This window comes from Sus scrofa, chromosome 13 (genome assembly GCF_054392235.1).
Source record: "Sus scrofa isolate SSC_HxYL_T2T_F1_AM1 chromosome 13, Sscrofa_HxYL_maternal_Yorkshire_Landrace_v2.0, whole genome shotgun sequence".
Lineage (NCBI taxonomy): Eukaryota > Metazoa > Chordata > Mammalia > Artiodactyla > Suidae > Sus > Sus scrofa.
In genome coordinates this window covers 166484567-166501297 of record NC_139395.1, presented here as the reverse complement: position 1 = coordinate 166501297, position 16731 = coordinate 166484567, and the positions used below count along the sequence as shown (strand labels likewise).

General features: G+C 39.7%; 1 protein-coding gene across 45 annotated transcripts in view; it reads left to right on the top strand.

The window, feature by feature from the left end:
- The window catches only part of BBX (BBX high mobility group box domain containing), a 285641-nt gene that overhangs the window by 230409 nt on the left and 38501 nt on the right, over positions 1–16731 (top strand). For all 45 annotated transcript variants that reach the window (XM_021070479.2, XM_021070477.2, XM_084991463.1 and 42 more), the window contains one exon: positions 2296–2376. In XM_021070479.2, the coding sequence (XP_020926138.2) occupies positions 2296–2376 (81 nt within the window). The remainder of the gene's footprint in view (positions 1–2295; positions 2377–16731) is intronic.

Here is a 16731-nt window from a genome sequence, read left to right as displayed (position 1 = left end):
GTGTATCTTACCGCTAAGTCATTCCATGAAAATTTTATTGTTAGCTGGTTCTGGAAATGTTGGACTGCTAAAATACCTTGACCCTCCCCCCAACAGACTTCTTTGGAAAACAGTCTTCCAGCAACCTTGAGCATTTAAAATACTGCCTTGTACCTATAGATAGGTAAAAATCCTCCCATGAGTGATAAGGGAAATAGTTCTTGCTAAACATTTGGTAGTGGTTTCTTTTGCAAGGCAAGAAACCATGCTCAAACCTCCACTCAGACAGCTGCACAGTTAACTCAGCTGGCAGGTGCATCCAGGCGGTCAGGAGTTCTTCACTGAGGCTCTGGTGTGCCATTCAGCATAGGCTGCAAGGTAGTGAACACACACACAGCATCAGGGAGCGTAAACCTACAGCAACAAAAGCGACAGCAGAGGGAGCCAGTGGAAGAGCTAGAACACAGTGTCAAGCTCTGTAGTGCAGCACCACCCTGCTTGTTGTTCTTTTGAGGGTATCATATGATTATGTGACACATTTAATAGTCTACAGATTATTAAATTTAATAATTATCCTCTGACATTGCCATTTTTAATTCTGTTCCAATTTCAGTGTGTAGCTAATGTTTGGAATTGTACTAAAGGAGTTTACGTTTATTAGTATTAATAATGATAAACCCTCATTACTAATATTTGTACTATTTATTGAGAGCATAATGTGGGCTGAGCACTGTGCCAGACTCCTTACTAATGTAACATCTAATCTTCACAACAATAGGATGAGGGCAGGTACTATTGTTTCTGTTTTGAAAGTGAAGATGAGGTCTTAATTATTTCCTTAGGTCCGCACAGCAGAAAGTAATGAAAGTGTGTTTGTCTGACACAAAAGCCATGTCCTTCTATTATACAACCTTGGTTTATGGGAGTGGCATTTATCTTCATTACTTCTTTCCCTCAAGTCACTCAGAGTCACTAATTATATTAAGTATGTTTGCTTCTCTTAGTCCAGTGATAAGGTTAGTAGTTGAATTCACCTTGTCTAGAAAAAGTAGAAGAGGCATATATCAGAAAATTCAGCTATAGAAAATCTTCCAAGAGATTTAGCCCCTATGTTGATCTTCTAAAAAAAAAAAAAAAAAAGTAAGTGATTGGGATGAATAAGAAAGGATGCTTAAAAATGATAGTACCTAGGAAGAAAATTCCTTAATTCTTAAACTAATCCCTTTTAAGTGGCCCAGGTAGCTTATTAAATATTTGTGTCTACAAAAGCCTCTTATTCAGCAGGTGTTCTAGAGAGAATTTTCTTTAGCAATGAGTACCCAGTGTCTCCTGGTGCTGACAGCTCCGTAGAATTCCCTGTGGGACTTGGGGTCACCTGTAAGGATGTAGTCACAAGGCAACATTGCTTCCTAAACTGAGCTGAGAAATACCCCTGTTTTAACTGAGGAAGAATTCAGACTCATGAAGAATATAGAAAGCTCAGACCATAGCTCTAATGATGACAGAATTTCTCCAGGAGAAGAATACTTTGTAAAGATCCTTCAGAATGTGTGTCCCTCTCAGCTCTTTACTGAGTTAAGCTAGAAATTGAAAATGAAGTTTTCGTATAAAAAATGAGAAAGGACATTGTTACCAGGGTCTGGCTGCTGTTTAACCAAACTTGCAGGATAGCATGAAGTCATGCAGTCGTGTTATAGCCATGTTGATGTGCTATCACAAAGGTCTTAACCATACAACTTACTGAGATTTGTGTTCCTGACTGTCAGTCTTTGTGTGTACTTTAGAATATACTCTCAGAGCCAGTGCCAGTGTTTTATATAAAACTCATAGCTCCTGTCATATTGCCTAGCACATTTATATTGGATTCTCAAAAACATATTTGTTGACTGACTTGATACTCACTGTCTTTTTCACAGTGATCCCAAATATATGTTTAAAAACTATATAATTAATTGCTTTTTGGTAAATACAAAATAACACAAAATCTCTTATATTTGGCCAGTGGATAAGTTGGTAGTTATATGGAAATGCAAACTTGATCTAACGTTATAGAGTTAAATTTAAAGCCTAGCATACTCAAGATAATAATACTCTTGTCATCAAACAGCCGCCCAAGCCACGCTTAGTTTTTGTTGTTATTTTTTATGTTATTTACTAAAATTGATTTTGAAAATGTAATCCCGTGCATGACGATTTAAGGTTATTTGGTAGTGGGAGCAGTGATGTCCTCATAAATAAAGTTTCTGAATGTGGATGGGGAGCAAAAATTCTGATTATCACGATTAATATTCTTTATGCGAATTGTTTTCAATACAGATTTCTTCAAACACTTCACAGTTGGGTGGTGCTGAACCTGTAAAACGCTGTGGAAAGTCTGCACTCTTTCAGCTGGCAGAGGCAAGTGTCTTACGAATACACTGACTGGAAGATCTGGAAGCTACAAAAAAGTTACTCATAACAGTGTTCCCATAACTGTACCATCTGACCTGTGACCATAAAGTGTGTTGTATCTTATTTTCAACAGTGAGAGGGTTAACCTGTAATTTAAGGAAAGTGGCATTTTGCAAAAGTCATTAAGCATTGGAAAAGGTTACCCAGGGAAACTGTGAAGTCTTTCAGAGATGGTATTTTAAAATAAGGGCAGTTTTTGTCTCTCTCAGGTTGGTTAGGTAAGTGGATCCTAAACCCAGGAGAATGAATGGCCTAGGACATTTTCCTCTTATCTGATTCTTTTCTATCATCTATAAAAATCCCTGGAAAGCACTACTCTTAAACCAGGTGGTTGATGTTTTAACTTTGGGTTTTTGTTCTTGTTTTTTTCAGTGAGGAACTCAAATGAAGTGTTTCTATAATAGAGTGGTTTTGTAGCATCTATCAGTTGTACATTTGAGGTGACATGGGTATAAAATGCTACTGTTCCTGTGGCAAAATAAAAATAGGCTTTTGTAAAGCCTGTGGAGGGCAGAGCCCTCCCCTGGGGGATGGGTGGGGAGGAAGATGCTGGGAGTGGTTGTTGCTGGGGTGGGCGGGAGCAGGGCCTTCTCTGCCAAGCTGGGACCTCTCTGCCCTAAGGGAGTATGTGGGAGAAAATGTCTCTTAGCACCAGAACTCTAGAGTAGCAGTTTTCTCTTTTGGTGAGACAAATCAAGAGGTACAAAATGGGAACAAAAAAATCTCTATATGAAACTGTCTTTGCCTTTTTTCTGGCTTCCTTCCAATGCATTTCCTTCTGGGTTTTTTTTTTTTCTTTTTGGTGGGGGGAGCAATATGGTTCTTTTATAAATGCTTTGAATTATTATTATTATTATTATTTGTCTTTTTAGGGTTGCACCTGCAGCATATGGAGATTGCCAGGCTAGGAGTCCAGTTGGAGCTGTACCCTCCAGCCTACGCCACGGCCACAGCAACCCTACACACAGTTCATGGCAATGCCAGATCCTTAACCCACTGAGTGAGGCCAGGGATCTAACCTGCATCCTCTTGGATGCTAGTTGGGTTCATTAACTGCTGAGCCACAATGGGAACTCCCAATTCTTTGAATTATTGAACTTAATGGGGCAACTTGTAATTTTCTAAATTTTATGGTAGCTTGTATCATAAAATTTAAAAGTTGTAAATATCTTTAAATTAAGCTTTTGAAGTCCAGCTGGATCCAAGTGAGAAATACAAAAATACAAAGGCCTGAAACAGTAAAAAAGCATGCAAATAGTGGAACAAACTAACCCATTTTTGTTTGCTGTGAAGTTGACATGCTTCTTGTATAAGACAAATTCAGACTCAAATAGAGGGCTCTGAATGACTAGAAAACTTTTGAATACCACAGGGAATAGTTTTAAAAAGACCTGGGTGAGTCAGTGGCAGGGTGCTCTTCCAGACAGAACTAAAATGGTAAAGACCTGGCAATGAGTGTGCCTTTAGAGTAGAGCTGTAAACATGTCCAAGTAAACAGAGAGACCATGAGGTCATGAACTTATCTAGTATCTTTAGGACAGTATAGATTGGCAAGACAATCTATTTGAAATAAGTGATTATTTTCTTAAATAATGTGAATATATGGCCCTGTCTGTGTTTCCTCATGTATTGTGTGTGTGCGTGTGTACATATACAGCCATATACATAGGGTCTTTTAAATATTAAATAACACTAAATTATAAAACTAACTTCACTATGAATATCACTATGAATATATATTTATTAAATAGTTTTGTATTAGAAATATATACGCTTTAGAGGTGCTTTGCTGTGGAGGGTGCTAGAGAGATGAATTTTTCTTCTCATTTTCTTTCTTTGGCATAACAGTCATTAAAAAAAAAAGGATTCCCCATTAAATCAGAGCTCATTAAAAAGAACAGTCTTTTAATTTGTAGGGATGCATCCCAAATATGAAACAGATGCTATGGTTTAACAGATGTTTGAATGCTTGGTATCATAATTTAAAGGGGTAAAATGACTGCAATAAGCCTATTCCAATTATAGCAAATCAACTTAGACTCAGACTCAGTTTCTTATAACATCTGAGTAAAAATATATGCTTTGGATGAAACAGGGTAGCTAAAAAATAACTTACCAAGAAGATCTTCTCACACTGTTTGTACCACATGAATATGATGCTGTAATGCTAATAGAGTGTGTTTTAGAATAACATCCTAAAGCCTTCCCAGTTTCTAATTAAGCATAAATATGTGCACAATGGATTAATCAGCATCTCCAAATAATCACCAGTAGAAATATTCTTCCTCAGTTATTTTTTATTGTGTATCCGATGTTCATTTTCCTTGAACAAAATATAATATTTAATTATTTTGGGTACCTCCTTAAATATCTATAACAGGGTATTGAAGAGGATTTTTTTCTGTGGCCCCGAATTGGTGCTGTTGCCTGAAATCCTCAGGAGCAGCTTTTAAATTCACATCTTGCAAAAGGAAAGCCACCAACAAGGCAGCTTTAGTGTGGGCTGGATCCTTCTCTCAGGGTTTATAAAGAGACAACCAATTCAGCTCCCATCCCATCTTCCACTCCAGGGGTTACCCCTCTCGTCCCCACAGTAACCCCATGGTGGGGGCATCTTCAGCTCTGCAGTCATCTGGAATAGGGTGGCTTTTCTCCCTGTCCTGGAAGTGCTTCCCCTTCTTCATCCCTGGCCTCTGTCACGAGAATGAAGAGAGCTCTGCGAGAACCCCTGTGAAAGATTGGGACTGGTACTGCGAGACATGTCTTCTGATGTTGCTGTGCCCTTCACCTCTCTGACCAGGAAAAAAGAGAGTTGGAGGACATTGGCACCAGGGAGAGACTTGGAATAGCCTGCTGCACTCTCTGTTGTGGCCTTGCAAAGGTGCATGAGTTTTCCAGGGCCATGAGAACAAGCAGAAAGTAGTTCAAGCAGGAGGCTATGGGATGGTCATGGGGAGTGGCTGGCAGAGGGCAGACCTTGGAACATCCCATGTCTCACTTTAGGACACTCTGAGGAGCTCCCACAAGCAAAAATGATGTTCAGCTAATTTGCACCAAGACAGCTGCAAATACTGATATACGAAAATACTAAAATACTTCCTGTTGTTAGTAAAAAGACTGGGACCCTACCACCTGAGCAACTCTGCCAGCATCTCTGAGCTCCGGTGATCCTTCCAGCAACTGGAGGGCCCAGCAAGGGCCTATGGCACCCTGTTCTAGCCCTGAGACCACACCACTTCTGATCACTTGGTACCCCTGCCTCTTAAATGTTTTATATATCATCTCTGTCCTTGGCATTCCCTGTCAAGGTCGTTCAGTCTTGTGTGAAGTTAACAGGAACAAAGAAAGATATAACCATGGGCAGTTAGTTTTACCTCCATCATTCCTTTTTCTGTCGCTTCAGCTGGAGGCTTTATGTCTTGTGAAGGAAGGGCCAAGAACCAGCCCAAGAACTTACCACTCACGATTCCCAGCACTGTTCCTGTGTGTGGGCTTGAGAGAAGGAATGAATGAGGAGCCCTCCCAAAGATAGGGGCTGTTGCTTGCAAAAAATGTCTTGTCTTGGCAAGAAGTAAGAGATAATGTAGGCATGTACTTATTGCTGTGCCCTACACCCACTTGAGCAAGCAAAAAGAAAATTTGAGGAGGCTGGCAGCAGACAGAAAGAGACTTAGATGGGCTGGCACTCCCAGATCAGGCATTGTGAGGACCCCTCCCCAAATCTCAGCACCTGGAGCCAGGAGATGCCCTGGGGAAGGCCCTGCTTTGGGTATTTGATTGGCAGTTCAAACTGGGTGGATTTGTAATAGCTGAAAATGACTTGAAAATTCTGGGATCTATTCCAGATATTTTTCAGGACTCTGCTCCAGCTAGGAAGGGAGATTTGGCATTGTGCAGTTGAGGTCAGGGCATGAGAAAAATACAATTCTTTATGTCTGAACCTTCATGAGGTTCATCCTGTTCAGCTAATCAGTTAATTGGTGCAGGTACCATAATATACTGTTTCCTTCCATTTTGAAATGAATTAGGTCATGTCATATAAAGAACAGCAAAGCAGCACAGTAACTTCCTGGAAAATCACTGTATATTACAGTGGCTCAAGTTGGAGGACACACAGAGACATCTTTATCTGTACAATTTAGCAAAGACAGTTCTACACTTATAAAGATCTTTGTTACTAAAATTGCCTGCTATAATAAATGGGGCAATTTATTCTAACAGTTATTTCTGAGGGTCTATTCTGTGCCATTAACAGTGAGGTTCTGAAGCTACCTGCATGTGGATGTACAGATATTTTTATTACAATGAGGTAAACTCATTCTAAGATCAGTGGTATAGAAACATCTTATCTCTGGATTCAGTTTTGGTGTTTGGAGTGCCACTAGGGGCTGGAGTATAAGCCCAAAAATATTACTATTTGTTTTACTTCTAATTTTTCTTTCTTTCTTTTTTTTTTTTTTTTTTTGCTTTCTTTCTTTCTTTTTTTGCTTTTTAGGGCCATACCCACAGCCCATGGAGGTTCTGAGGCTAGGGGTCCAATTGGAACTACATCTGCTGGCCTACGCCACAGCCACAGCAACGTCAGATCTCAGCCACATCTGCAACCTACACCTCAGCTCACGGCAACGCCAGATCCTTAACCCACTGAGCAAGGCCAGGGATCGAACCCACAACCTCATGGTTCCTAGTCAGATTCATTTCCGCTTCGCCATGACAGGAGCTCCTACTTCTAGTTTTTCTTAAATAATCTTCTGTGTTTTTTAAAACATTATGCAATTTAATAGAAGATTTTATTTTTTTGTTGCAAGTAAGTTTTATTATCTAACCTTGGGTAATAATGACTGACATCTATTTACTGTGCATTAGGCACTTTTCTAAGTACTTTGTATGTACTCATTGAATTTACACAGCTGTCCTCTGGAGTAGGTACTATTATTATTCCCCTTTTAAACATTGAGAAACAAAAAGTCAGGGAGGTTTTATGACTCGCCCAAGGTCACATGGACAGAAAGTGTTAGAGTCTCTCTATAGCCTGGGCTCTTCAACACTAGGCTATTCTGTCACCCTGTTTTACATGAATATAAGACTGCAAGTTGCTTGTTATAGGAGTTTGCATGTTATAGAAGGCTCTATGGAAGACAGCTCACTCCTACACATATATATATGGCTGAATAAGATGACAGATTGTTCGAGACTGCTGTCAAAGAAACAGAGCTGATATTTCCTTTTAAAAAGTGGTTCTACTTTTGAAACTGCAAAGATAGATCTTACACCCTTAAATAAGTGCCTGTTTGTGCATACACTTTGGAAGGTAGTGTGAGGACTAGAGGAAGTGACGGTGTACGCCTCCTGTCCTTCAGGAACTTATTCTCCAGTTGCAAAGAAATAAAATGTAAAAAGTTTTGAGGGATAAGAAATACATTAATAGTGCAAGTGGTTTCACAGGAAAGCATGCAGAGAAATGAGGAAGCTAAACTGAATGTCTAAAGTGATACCTAATGTGAATGTCTAAAACCCGAAGGGGTGTGATTAACATTAGCAGGAGTGTTCTGGGGACCCAGTGCAGGGGAGAGAGTGTGAGGAAAGATGCTTCATGATAAAGGGGCTGTTGAGGAACAGAGGTGAAAACTGGCAGCCTTTGGGCCACATCTAGCTTTCAAAGATACTTTGATGGCTCACAATTTGTTGACCTGTATTATATTTTACATTTGAATTAGTGGCTAATATTTTATCAGGAGTTCCCTGGTGGCCTAGCAGTTTAGGACTCTGGCATTGTCACTGCTGTGGCTTGAGTTTAATCCCTGGCCTAGGAAGTTCTGCATGCCGTGGGCATGGCCCAAAAAACAAAAAAATAAATTAAAAAAAGAAAATTAAATTGTAGATTTCAAATAAGTACATACTTCTGACCTCTCTTGAAAATGTAGAGGGTCTAGAGTTCCCATCGTGGCTCAGTGGTTAGCGAATCTGACTAGGAACCGTGAGGTTGCGGGTTTGATCCCTGACCTTGCTCGTGGGTTAAGGATCCAGTGTTGCCGTGAGCTGTGGTGTAGGTTGCAGACGCGGCTTGGATCCAGCGTTTTTGTGGCTGTGGCGTAGGCCAGTGGCTACAGCTCTGATTCCACCCTAACCTGGGAATCTCCATATGCTGCGGGAACGGCTCAAGAAATGGCAAAAGAGACAAAAAAAAAAAAAAAAAAAAAAATGTAAAAGGTCTAGAGATGCTAGACTAGCCTTTCTGCATAAGGGCAGTTGGTCAGAGCTGTTAAGAGGCTGTCCCCTTAGAGAAGTGTTTGTTGTATAAATGTGACTTTCCTCTCCTTTCTCTACTGAGCCCTGACTCTGAGTCCAGCAGTCATTGCCAGCACGCATTTACACTTGTCCACCTCCTCTCTTTTATACCTACCCACCCATACACAGTGGAGATGGTGATTTATACATCATTAAATGGAGATATGAGGAGGATACAGCAGAGAGATAAAGGCAGGCAAACCGGAAATAGATGACAAGAACTAGATGAGCTGGGTAGGAGCCCAGGGCTGTGCTAGGAGATTTATGGAAGGTGACGGTGGAGTGTAGCTGCAAGTCAGAACTGTGAGGTGTTTATTGCAAAGCAAAGAAATTTGTTCTTGAAAATAATGAGGAGTGGTTAAAGATTTGGAGCAGGGGTATGCAGAGGTGGGCAGCACTTGGGGAGACTCACTTGGCAGCTGTGTAGAACAGAGTGGAAAGTCTCTGTGGACGTCCAGGTATCAGAAGGCAGAAACCAGGACTAGGGGGGATGACAGTGGGGTGGGAGGCTGCAGGGGGTTCAGTTGGAGTTAATGATTGAGTGAGCATAAGAGGTGGAACAAAAGGGGAGTCAGGAGTTCCCTTTGTGGCTCAGTGGGTTAAGAACCTGACGAGGTGTCCTTGAGGATGCAGGTTCTATCCCTTGCTCGTTCAGTGGGTTTAGGATCCAGTGTTGCCGAAAGTTGCAGCGTAGGTTACAAATGCAGCTCGGATCTGGTGTGGCTGTGGCCTAGGCCAGCAGCTGCAGCTCCAGTTGAACCCCTAGCCTGGGACTTCCGTATGCTGAGAGTGTGGCTGTTAAAAAAAAGAAAAGGTCCAGGGCGGGAGGGAGCCAGAGGTGACTCCAGCCCCGAACTTCAGTGTGTGGGAGAAGAACAGTTTCCAGAAGTTTGATGCTGACATTGGAGCCCGACTTCAGGGAAGCCTGCATGTTTGAACCAAGAGGAAGCCCCTCAAAAGCAGAGATGAAAGATGCTGAGAGGGGAGGGATAACTGAGGAAATCCAATACTGAGAGTCTTGCCAGCTAGGTAAATAATCTGGAAAGCAGAAACCCATGTTCCTCTGAGCACAGAGAAAAAAAGGTAAAGAACAGTCACCTGGATTTGGTCTGTCATACCCTTTGTCTGTGTTGTACTTTTCTTCGTTGTCTCAGTTGGTAAAACTATTGATCTATAAAGGTGAAGTTGAAGATAGAGGAAGATTGTAGATGTGGATTCAGAGAAATTGAAAAAGTTGTCGTTAACCCCATGTATTAACAAAGGATGAAGATGTTTTTCAGAAATCTCAATGCAATGCTTTTTTGCATTCTAACTTAACAAAAAAAACCCTTATAATTTAAAATCAAATGGTTAAGTAAAGATGAATTTATTCTAGTATCTATAAAAGTTAAATCTTAGGGAAATTATGGCCCACTTTAAGAAAAGCTGAATAATGATAAAATTACAGAAATTATATACTATATTGACAAAAGTAGGAAAACCCATCCCTTTTGTTAGCACCAATCACTACCAATGATAGGTGGTATTTGATTGCAGCATCTGCAATGAAATATAGGTGGTATTTGATTGCAGCATCTGCAATGAAATATAGGTGGTATTTAATTGCAGCATGTCTCTGTTTAAGTTTTCCATCATGTCCTCAAATTTTTGATGCGCATTATCCCTTCCATCCCATTGTAACCCTCCGAAGCCCACATTCTCAGTGTGTAGTTCCCACCTCAGCTTCACCTGCACTCTCACATATAACCAAATTCTAACACCAACGATATATTTGAGGGGGCCTTTCATTTCAAAGTGGTGTGTTTCTCGCCTTTTTGTGCAGAGTTATGAGTCATTTTTAAAACTCCTGAAGCTTCGTTTTATTTCCACTTGCACCAACTTACTTTTGTAGGAACTGAAATGTAGGAAGGCCCTTAGTGACTTCCTATAAGACCTTTGGGGGAGAGTTCAGTAGATGGTCTTTTGGAACAAAGGCTACCTCTACCCCACCCAGAGTCTTCAGAAATAGTATAATTTCTGAAGAAATAGGGAATAAACATTTAAACCACTATTTTACCTGGCCCAATTGTTTCAGCAAACCAAATAGTAAACTATTTAATATGCACAGATTTTAGTGTTGAGACACACTTAGACCACTGTTCTGTGACCAGTTATCTTTTTATAATAAAGAAAATTGAATTTTCTTAGCAGTGATGCTATTTTTTTATCCTCTGAAACCATCAGCCAGTATATTTTTATGGCAGAAACATTCTGGTTCTGTTTAATTATGGGAGAAGTGCACATTTTGGAAAACACTGCTAAATGCATGCCATTCTAAGATTATGTCTACACTGTTTTGGCAGATAATAAACCAGTGCAAAGTGATTGTAAACATACCTTGGCTGCAAAACATTTGTTTTGTACTAAAAAGCAGAGATTTTTGAAATGGAAACTTCTTGATTAGTGTCAATGGGTCTGTTTTCACACTCTCTTGTTTTTAATCTAGCTGGATCCTTTATATCAGACAATGAAAGACAAAATATAATTAAGAGTGAAATAATATGGTACATTTTAGAACTACTTACCCATTTCTTTGTATCAGTTAAAGGGCATCTGCTTCTGTGGTCCTATTTCTTATCTAGTGCATATGATTAATTATTTTTCACTGGTCATTTCACTTAGTCGTTTAAAGCAGGAAACATGAAAGAAATAAATATCTTAACATTTGTAGAAAGGAATACATTCTAAAATGCCTTTGATTCAAAGAGATAAAAGCTTGATGCAGCACAGATTTATTATGTCTTCATAGCTAGTCCCCAGTAACAAACCCTGAACCTAAGGTGTGGTCTTACCTGAACTGAAATGACAGCCTCCTTGAACTCAGAAACATGAAAAATAATCCCTCCATTTTATGTCATCCCTTTGATATCTTTATTGATTTTTTTCTTTGCAATCATTTTGAAGAGGATAGTTTTTTATATATCTGTCCAACATGTGCATCCAAAGGATCTTGGTTTCAACATAATTTTTGCTTTTCTTTTGGGAGTAAGAGACATTTCTTCTAGCACATCACTCTCAAGCTACTCTGACTACACAAAACAATAAGAAGGCTCGGTGTGCGTTCAGTTGCCAGAGGTAAAATTAAAATATTGGTGTTTAATTTTCACTCATGCTCCTGGGAACCATAACTAAGGACAGTGTGATCCCAAACAGTAGCGTGGTCGTGATTAGCATTGTTTTTTATAGACTTGTGATTCTTTTCTGGTGAGAATCAGAATGAATTTTAGATTCATCATTTACCTCGGAACTAATGAACCATTCAGTTCAACACAATTATCTGTTGAATGCCTTTGTTTTGAAAGGTACTAGGATATTCTTGAAGGAGAACACAGAGGTGACCAGGACACATTGTGTGCCCCCTGAGTTATAGTTATTAAACATTGAGTAGTACCCGAGGGAATAGACAATAGATATCAAATATTTATGCCCAGCATTTGATTTAAAACATTAACATTTTAACTTCCTTGAATACAGCCATGGGAATTCCATCCAGAAGGTGTCCTGCAGATGATTTTATATTCCCACGTTTAAAGAAGGTTATCGTTCAATTTCAAATAATAATGGAAGAATAAATTGTCATTTACTAAGGCATGTTCTGTTTCAAGGCCTGATTAACAACCAACCCTCTATTAAGGGCAAGTTGGCTAATTAATAACAGCCATTAATTCTGTGCTTCCCACAATGCAGTTTTACTCACTTGAGTTCACATTGATTTATGTTCTTTTGTGTCCACTGTGTGCTTATCTGTGTGCACGTCCATGCACAGGAACATAATGTAGTTTGTATTCCTAAGTTCCACTAAAGTGTTGCTATATGTACCCAAAGTAGATGTGAATAGATATGCTTGTACCCAAAAGTAGAACTGAGCTTGATTTTATCTTTAATAACAGTTGCTTCCTGAAAGATAATTGATTTAAGAACTTTCTGAATCTAATTTTGTTGTGTATGGTTTCCCCTCTCGCTATAGAATCATTCAACCCTAGAATGAAAAATTGGAGCAAAGCAGTTAGTCTACCAGGGCCATGATGTGCTATTAATGATACCAGAATGAATATTACTACTAATAGCAGCCAGCATTTATCCTACATCACATAATACCCCAAAGGACTAGTTGTCACAATACATTATTCTTGCTCTGTGCTAGATGCTGTTTTAAGGATGATGCATGTGCAGTTCATTGAACCTCAGTATTCCTGAGGCAAATACTATGTTAACATCCACATTTTATGGACTGGGAAACTGAGGCATAGAAAGGTTTAGAGAAAATGAGCTAATTGGTGGCAGAGCCAGTCTATTGTCCTGTACAGTCTGGCTGTAGAATCCCTGCCTGTTGAAACTGCATCTCAATATAAAATTTGCTCACATCTAAGAGTGATGGCATTTTCTAAGAGTTACTATATCTGTAGGTGCTCCCAGGCTCTGTTTATGTCATGTACAATATCCTAGACTGTTAATTCCTGGAAACATTTAAAAGTTATTTCTAATAATGTTTAAAATCATAGAAAAGAAGATGAAAGCTGGAAATTATTGAAGTCTCCCCCACAGAAGTCATATCTTTATGCTTCCTTCCCCAGAATCAGTTTGCCCTGTGTGTTGGCTAATACCCCAAGTGGCTGCAGACTGCCTTTCCTGGGTTCCTGGGTCCCCTGATTTCCGGCTGAGTCCAGCCAGTGAGAGACACTGGTGGGAGATTAGGGGATGGGAGAAAGAGAGAGTCTGGGGTGAACAGAGAAGGGGTAAGCCCTGGTGGGGGTAAAGCAAAGGCAGCATCTCTTCCATGTATCCAGCTCCCCCCACACTGACCACCATGGGCCTGTCTTCCACTGGGGACCTGGCCCCTGGGCTTTGTAACACTATTCCTCTCACTTTGGCTTCCTGCTGTTGCCAATCCTTGGGCTACCTAACCATCTCCTGTTTGGCTATCCTCATTCTTCATGACCTGTGTAATCAACTTATTCCCTGCATTAAATTCCCTTGGCTAGATACGCTATAAGTTGTTTCTCTTTGCCTAATTAAACTGTGACTGGTGTACAAGCCATTCTCATTTTCTATTTTGAATGCTTATAAAATAGACTAAGAGAATGCTGTTTGTATTCTGTATCCAGATTTCAGCCAGACTTTTGACTGATAATCTTATGATGTCCTGTAAACAAAATGGAGGGGGGAATATAGACAATTATTAAACACTCTTAGATTGCTTAAGTTTATTAATGTTCAAATCAACCCGATGAAAGGGCTCTAGAGGTTTGCCAGAAGGCTCTGTCCTTGGCCATGTCCCATTCAACATTATTACCAAAGATTTGGACAGAGACATAAAAAGCAAATTTATCAAATGTGTCTATAACACAAAGCTAGAAGGTAATTTAATTCACTTGTTGAAAGGATACACATTGCAAGGAAAAATGAAAAATTTTGTGTCCAGGTACAAAAAACAGAACAATAAAGAATGGGAAAAACCAAGCTTCACAGCATAGTAGGTGGATAATGAAATCTAGGATTTTAATTGACCATAAGCCAAATACAAGCCAGAAGTTTGGCCTGTTTTTTAAAAACAGTCGAGGGCGGGGAAGTTCATCTTTGGTTCCATTAGAAGATTAGTGGCCCTATCAACTGGCAAATAGTTCCACTTTTTATCTAGAGTATTACGAGAAGACTAGGAACTTAATCTAAGAAAGATATTACTAAATTGAAGCATCGGTGTTTTCCAGAATTTATTACGCTTATGTCATTTACAAGCTTTATTTGCACACATTTGTTCACTTTGGCCTCACAGCAGCTCAGCAGAGGATGTACTATTAACCATTTCTCAGCCTTTATATCCTCATGTGGGTTCAAGTATAAACTGCATGGCTCACTGTGTAGCCTTAGGTGAGCAAGTATGGTGCTTGCACATGAGCCCAGCTTATTTCAGTAAAGTCCAGTTTCTCACTTTAGGACCCCATACCACATGTAGATGAGGGGGACCCAACTTTTGAAAGGTCAAGAAGCCTTTACATGCGATGATGAGTTACACCAAGAGAAGACACTCAAAGAAACATAAAGTCTATCTTCTAGGATTTGAGTCTGTCAAGAGAAAAATGGATTAATCTAAGTGGCTTCAGAGAATAACCAAAACTGAAAGGGTTGCAGATTTTTATTCAGTATTTTAAAAATTTCAAACCGAACTTCCTTTTAATATGGTCACTGTCTTTGTGCAAAAAGTTGGGTAACTCACTCTCAGGGATTTTGGAGAAAAATGAATTTCTACTTTGGGAAGAATGCTAAATTATTAGATCACCTCTAGAATGACATTCAACTCTGAGAGTCTGATTTGTGTGTTTTTGGGTTTTGGTTAGATAGATTTGTGATTTGTAGTTATTTGTTTTATTTTTATAGTTTCTCTTCCAGCAATGTAATTGTTTTTCTTATAATTTAGAATTAACATGCTCTATTTGTGAAAAAAACCTTTAAGAGCCTGAATCAAGGAAGTAAAGCATGACTAGTGTTCAGTGTAATTACCTTCCCAAGAAATATTATGCCATTTCCCCAAATATGTCCCCAGAGTGAGTGTCTGCATTTGTTCCATTTCGTTCCTAGCTGTAGAATCCTATCAGGGGTGATGAGGAGAATTGTTTTGAAATATATTGAAGCTGAGAATAGAGTTTGCAAAGTGTTATTGGCTTTGCTAAGATGAACCTGTGCAAATGCAAACTGTTGGCATCCCACTGTAAAAACCAGTGCCTGGGTGGCCAAAGGTCCCTGAAGTGACTTATTAAAGGCCACCAGAGTGATAGTAGTTGAAAACTATAAAATTTACCTTCAAGATGCTTTTCTAGCCTTCCTTCCAGAACTAGCATAGTCACTCTCTCCACATGGGAGAGTTATGTTTATGAAGGACCAGAATAATTAAGAAATGAAAATAAAAATTATTTCAAAATTGGTATAAAAACACCAAATTCCCCTGAGAGTAAAGCATGAAGAGAAGATGAAATATATCAGTGTTTTGGAATTAAGATAATATTTGGCTTTGATCTCTTGTCTGGTTAGGTTTTATAAAGGGAAGTTCTCAGTCCTTATAACTGCTTGCTGAGGTCTATAAGTTAACTTATATGATTTCCTGAAAGGGACAGCTCTGTTGTGAATTTGTGATAGTTCAGATCTTCCCAATTCATGATCTGAAGGGCTGGATACTCTTGTCATGTTCCTTTAAAAAACAACAACAACAAAACACAAACTCTTTCACTGTCTCCCTCTCCCCCCACCCCTTTTCCAGTTCTTCCCAGACTTACTAATCATAATGTAATTCTCATGGAAAGATTTGAAAGTACTAGGGGGGAAAATGAGGTAAAATAGCATCTGATGTTTAATTCAACGTATTATCCACTTAAAAATGAATTTTCGGGAGTTGCCATTGTGGCTCAGCAGGTTAAGAACCTGACTAGTGTCTGTGAGGATATGGGTTCAATCCCTGGCCTGGCTCAGAGGGTTAAGGATCTGGTGTTGCTGCAAACTAAGACATAGGTCGCAGGTGCCGCTCGGATCCCCTGTTGCTGTGGCTTTGACGTAGGCTGGCAGCTGCAGCTCTGATTCAACCCCTACCCTGGGAACTTCCATATACCACAGGCGCAGCCCTGAAAAGGGTGAAAAAATGAATTTTACGCTTGTTAATTATCTCTGACAACTTGCCATTCTAAAAATGGTGATTTTTCTTTTAAAGCAGAGCAGTTGCTTACTCATGTGCTTGATTTGAGGGCTCAGGAAGCCCTAATAGTGTTTTTCCTCTAAATTGACAATGCAAAGTAGATAAAATGAGTAACGTCCTAGAATTCCTGTGCTGCCCTTGGCCTAATCAGCCTTGTCACTCCTGATGAATTCCTCAAAGGGAATGGGGAGGGGGCGGGGTGTGGAACTGTCGGGACAACATGGGACAGACTTTATTTATTTTATGTATCTTTAGTCTCCTGCAGTGGTCCTGGCACTTGGGGGCTTTACAGG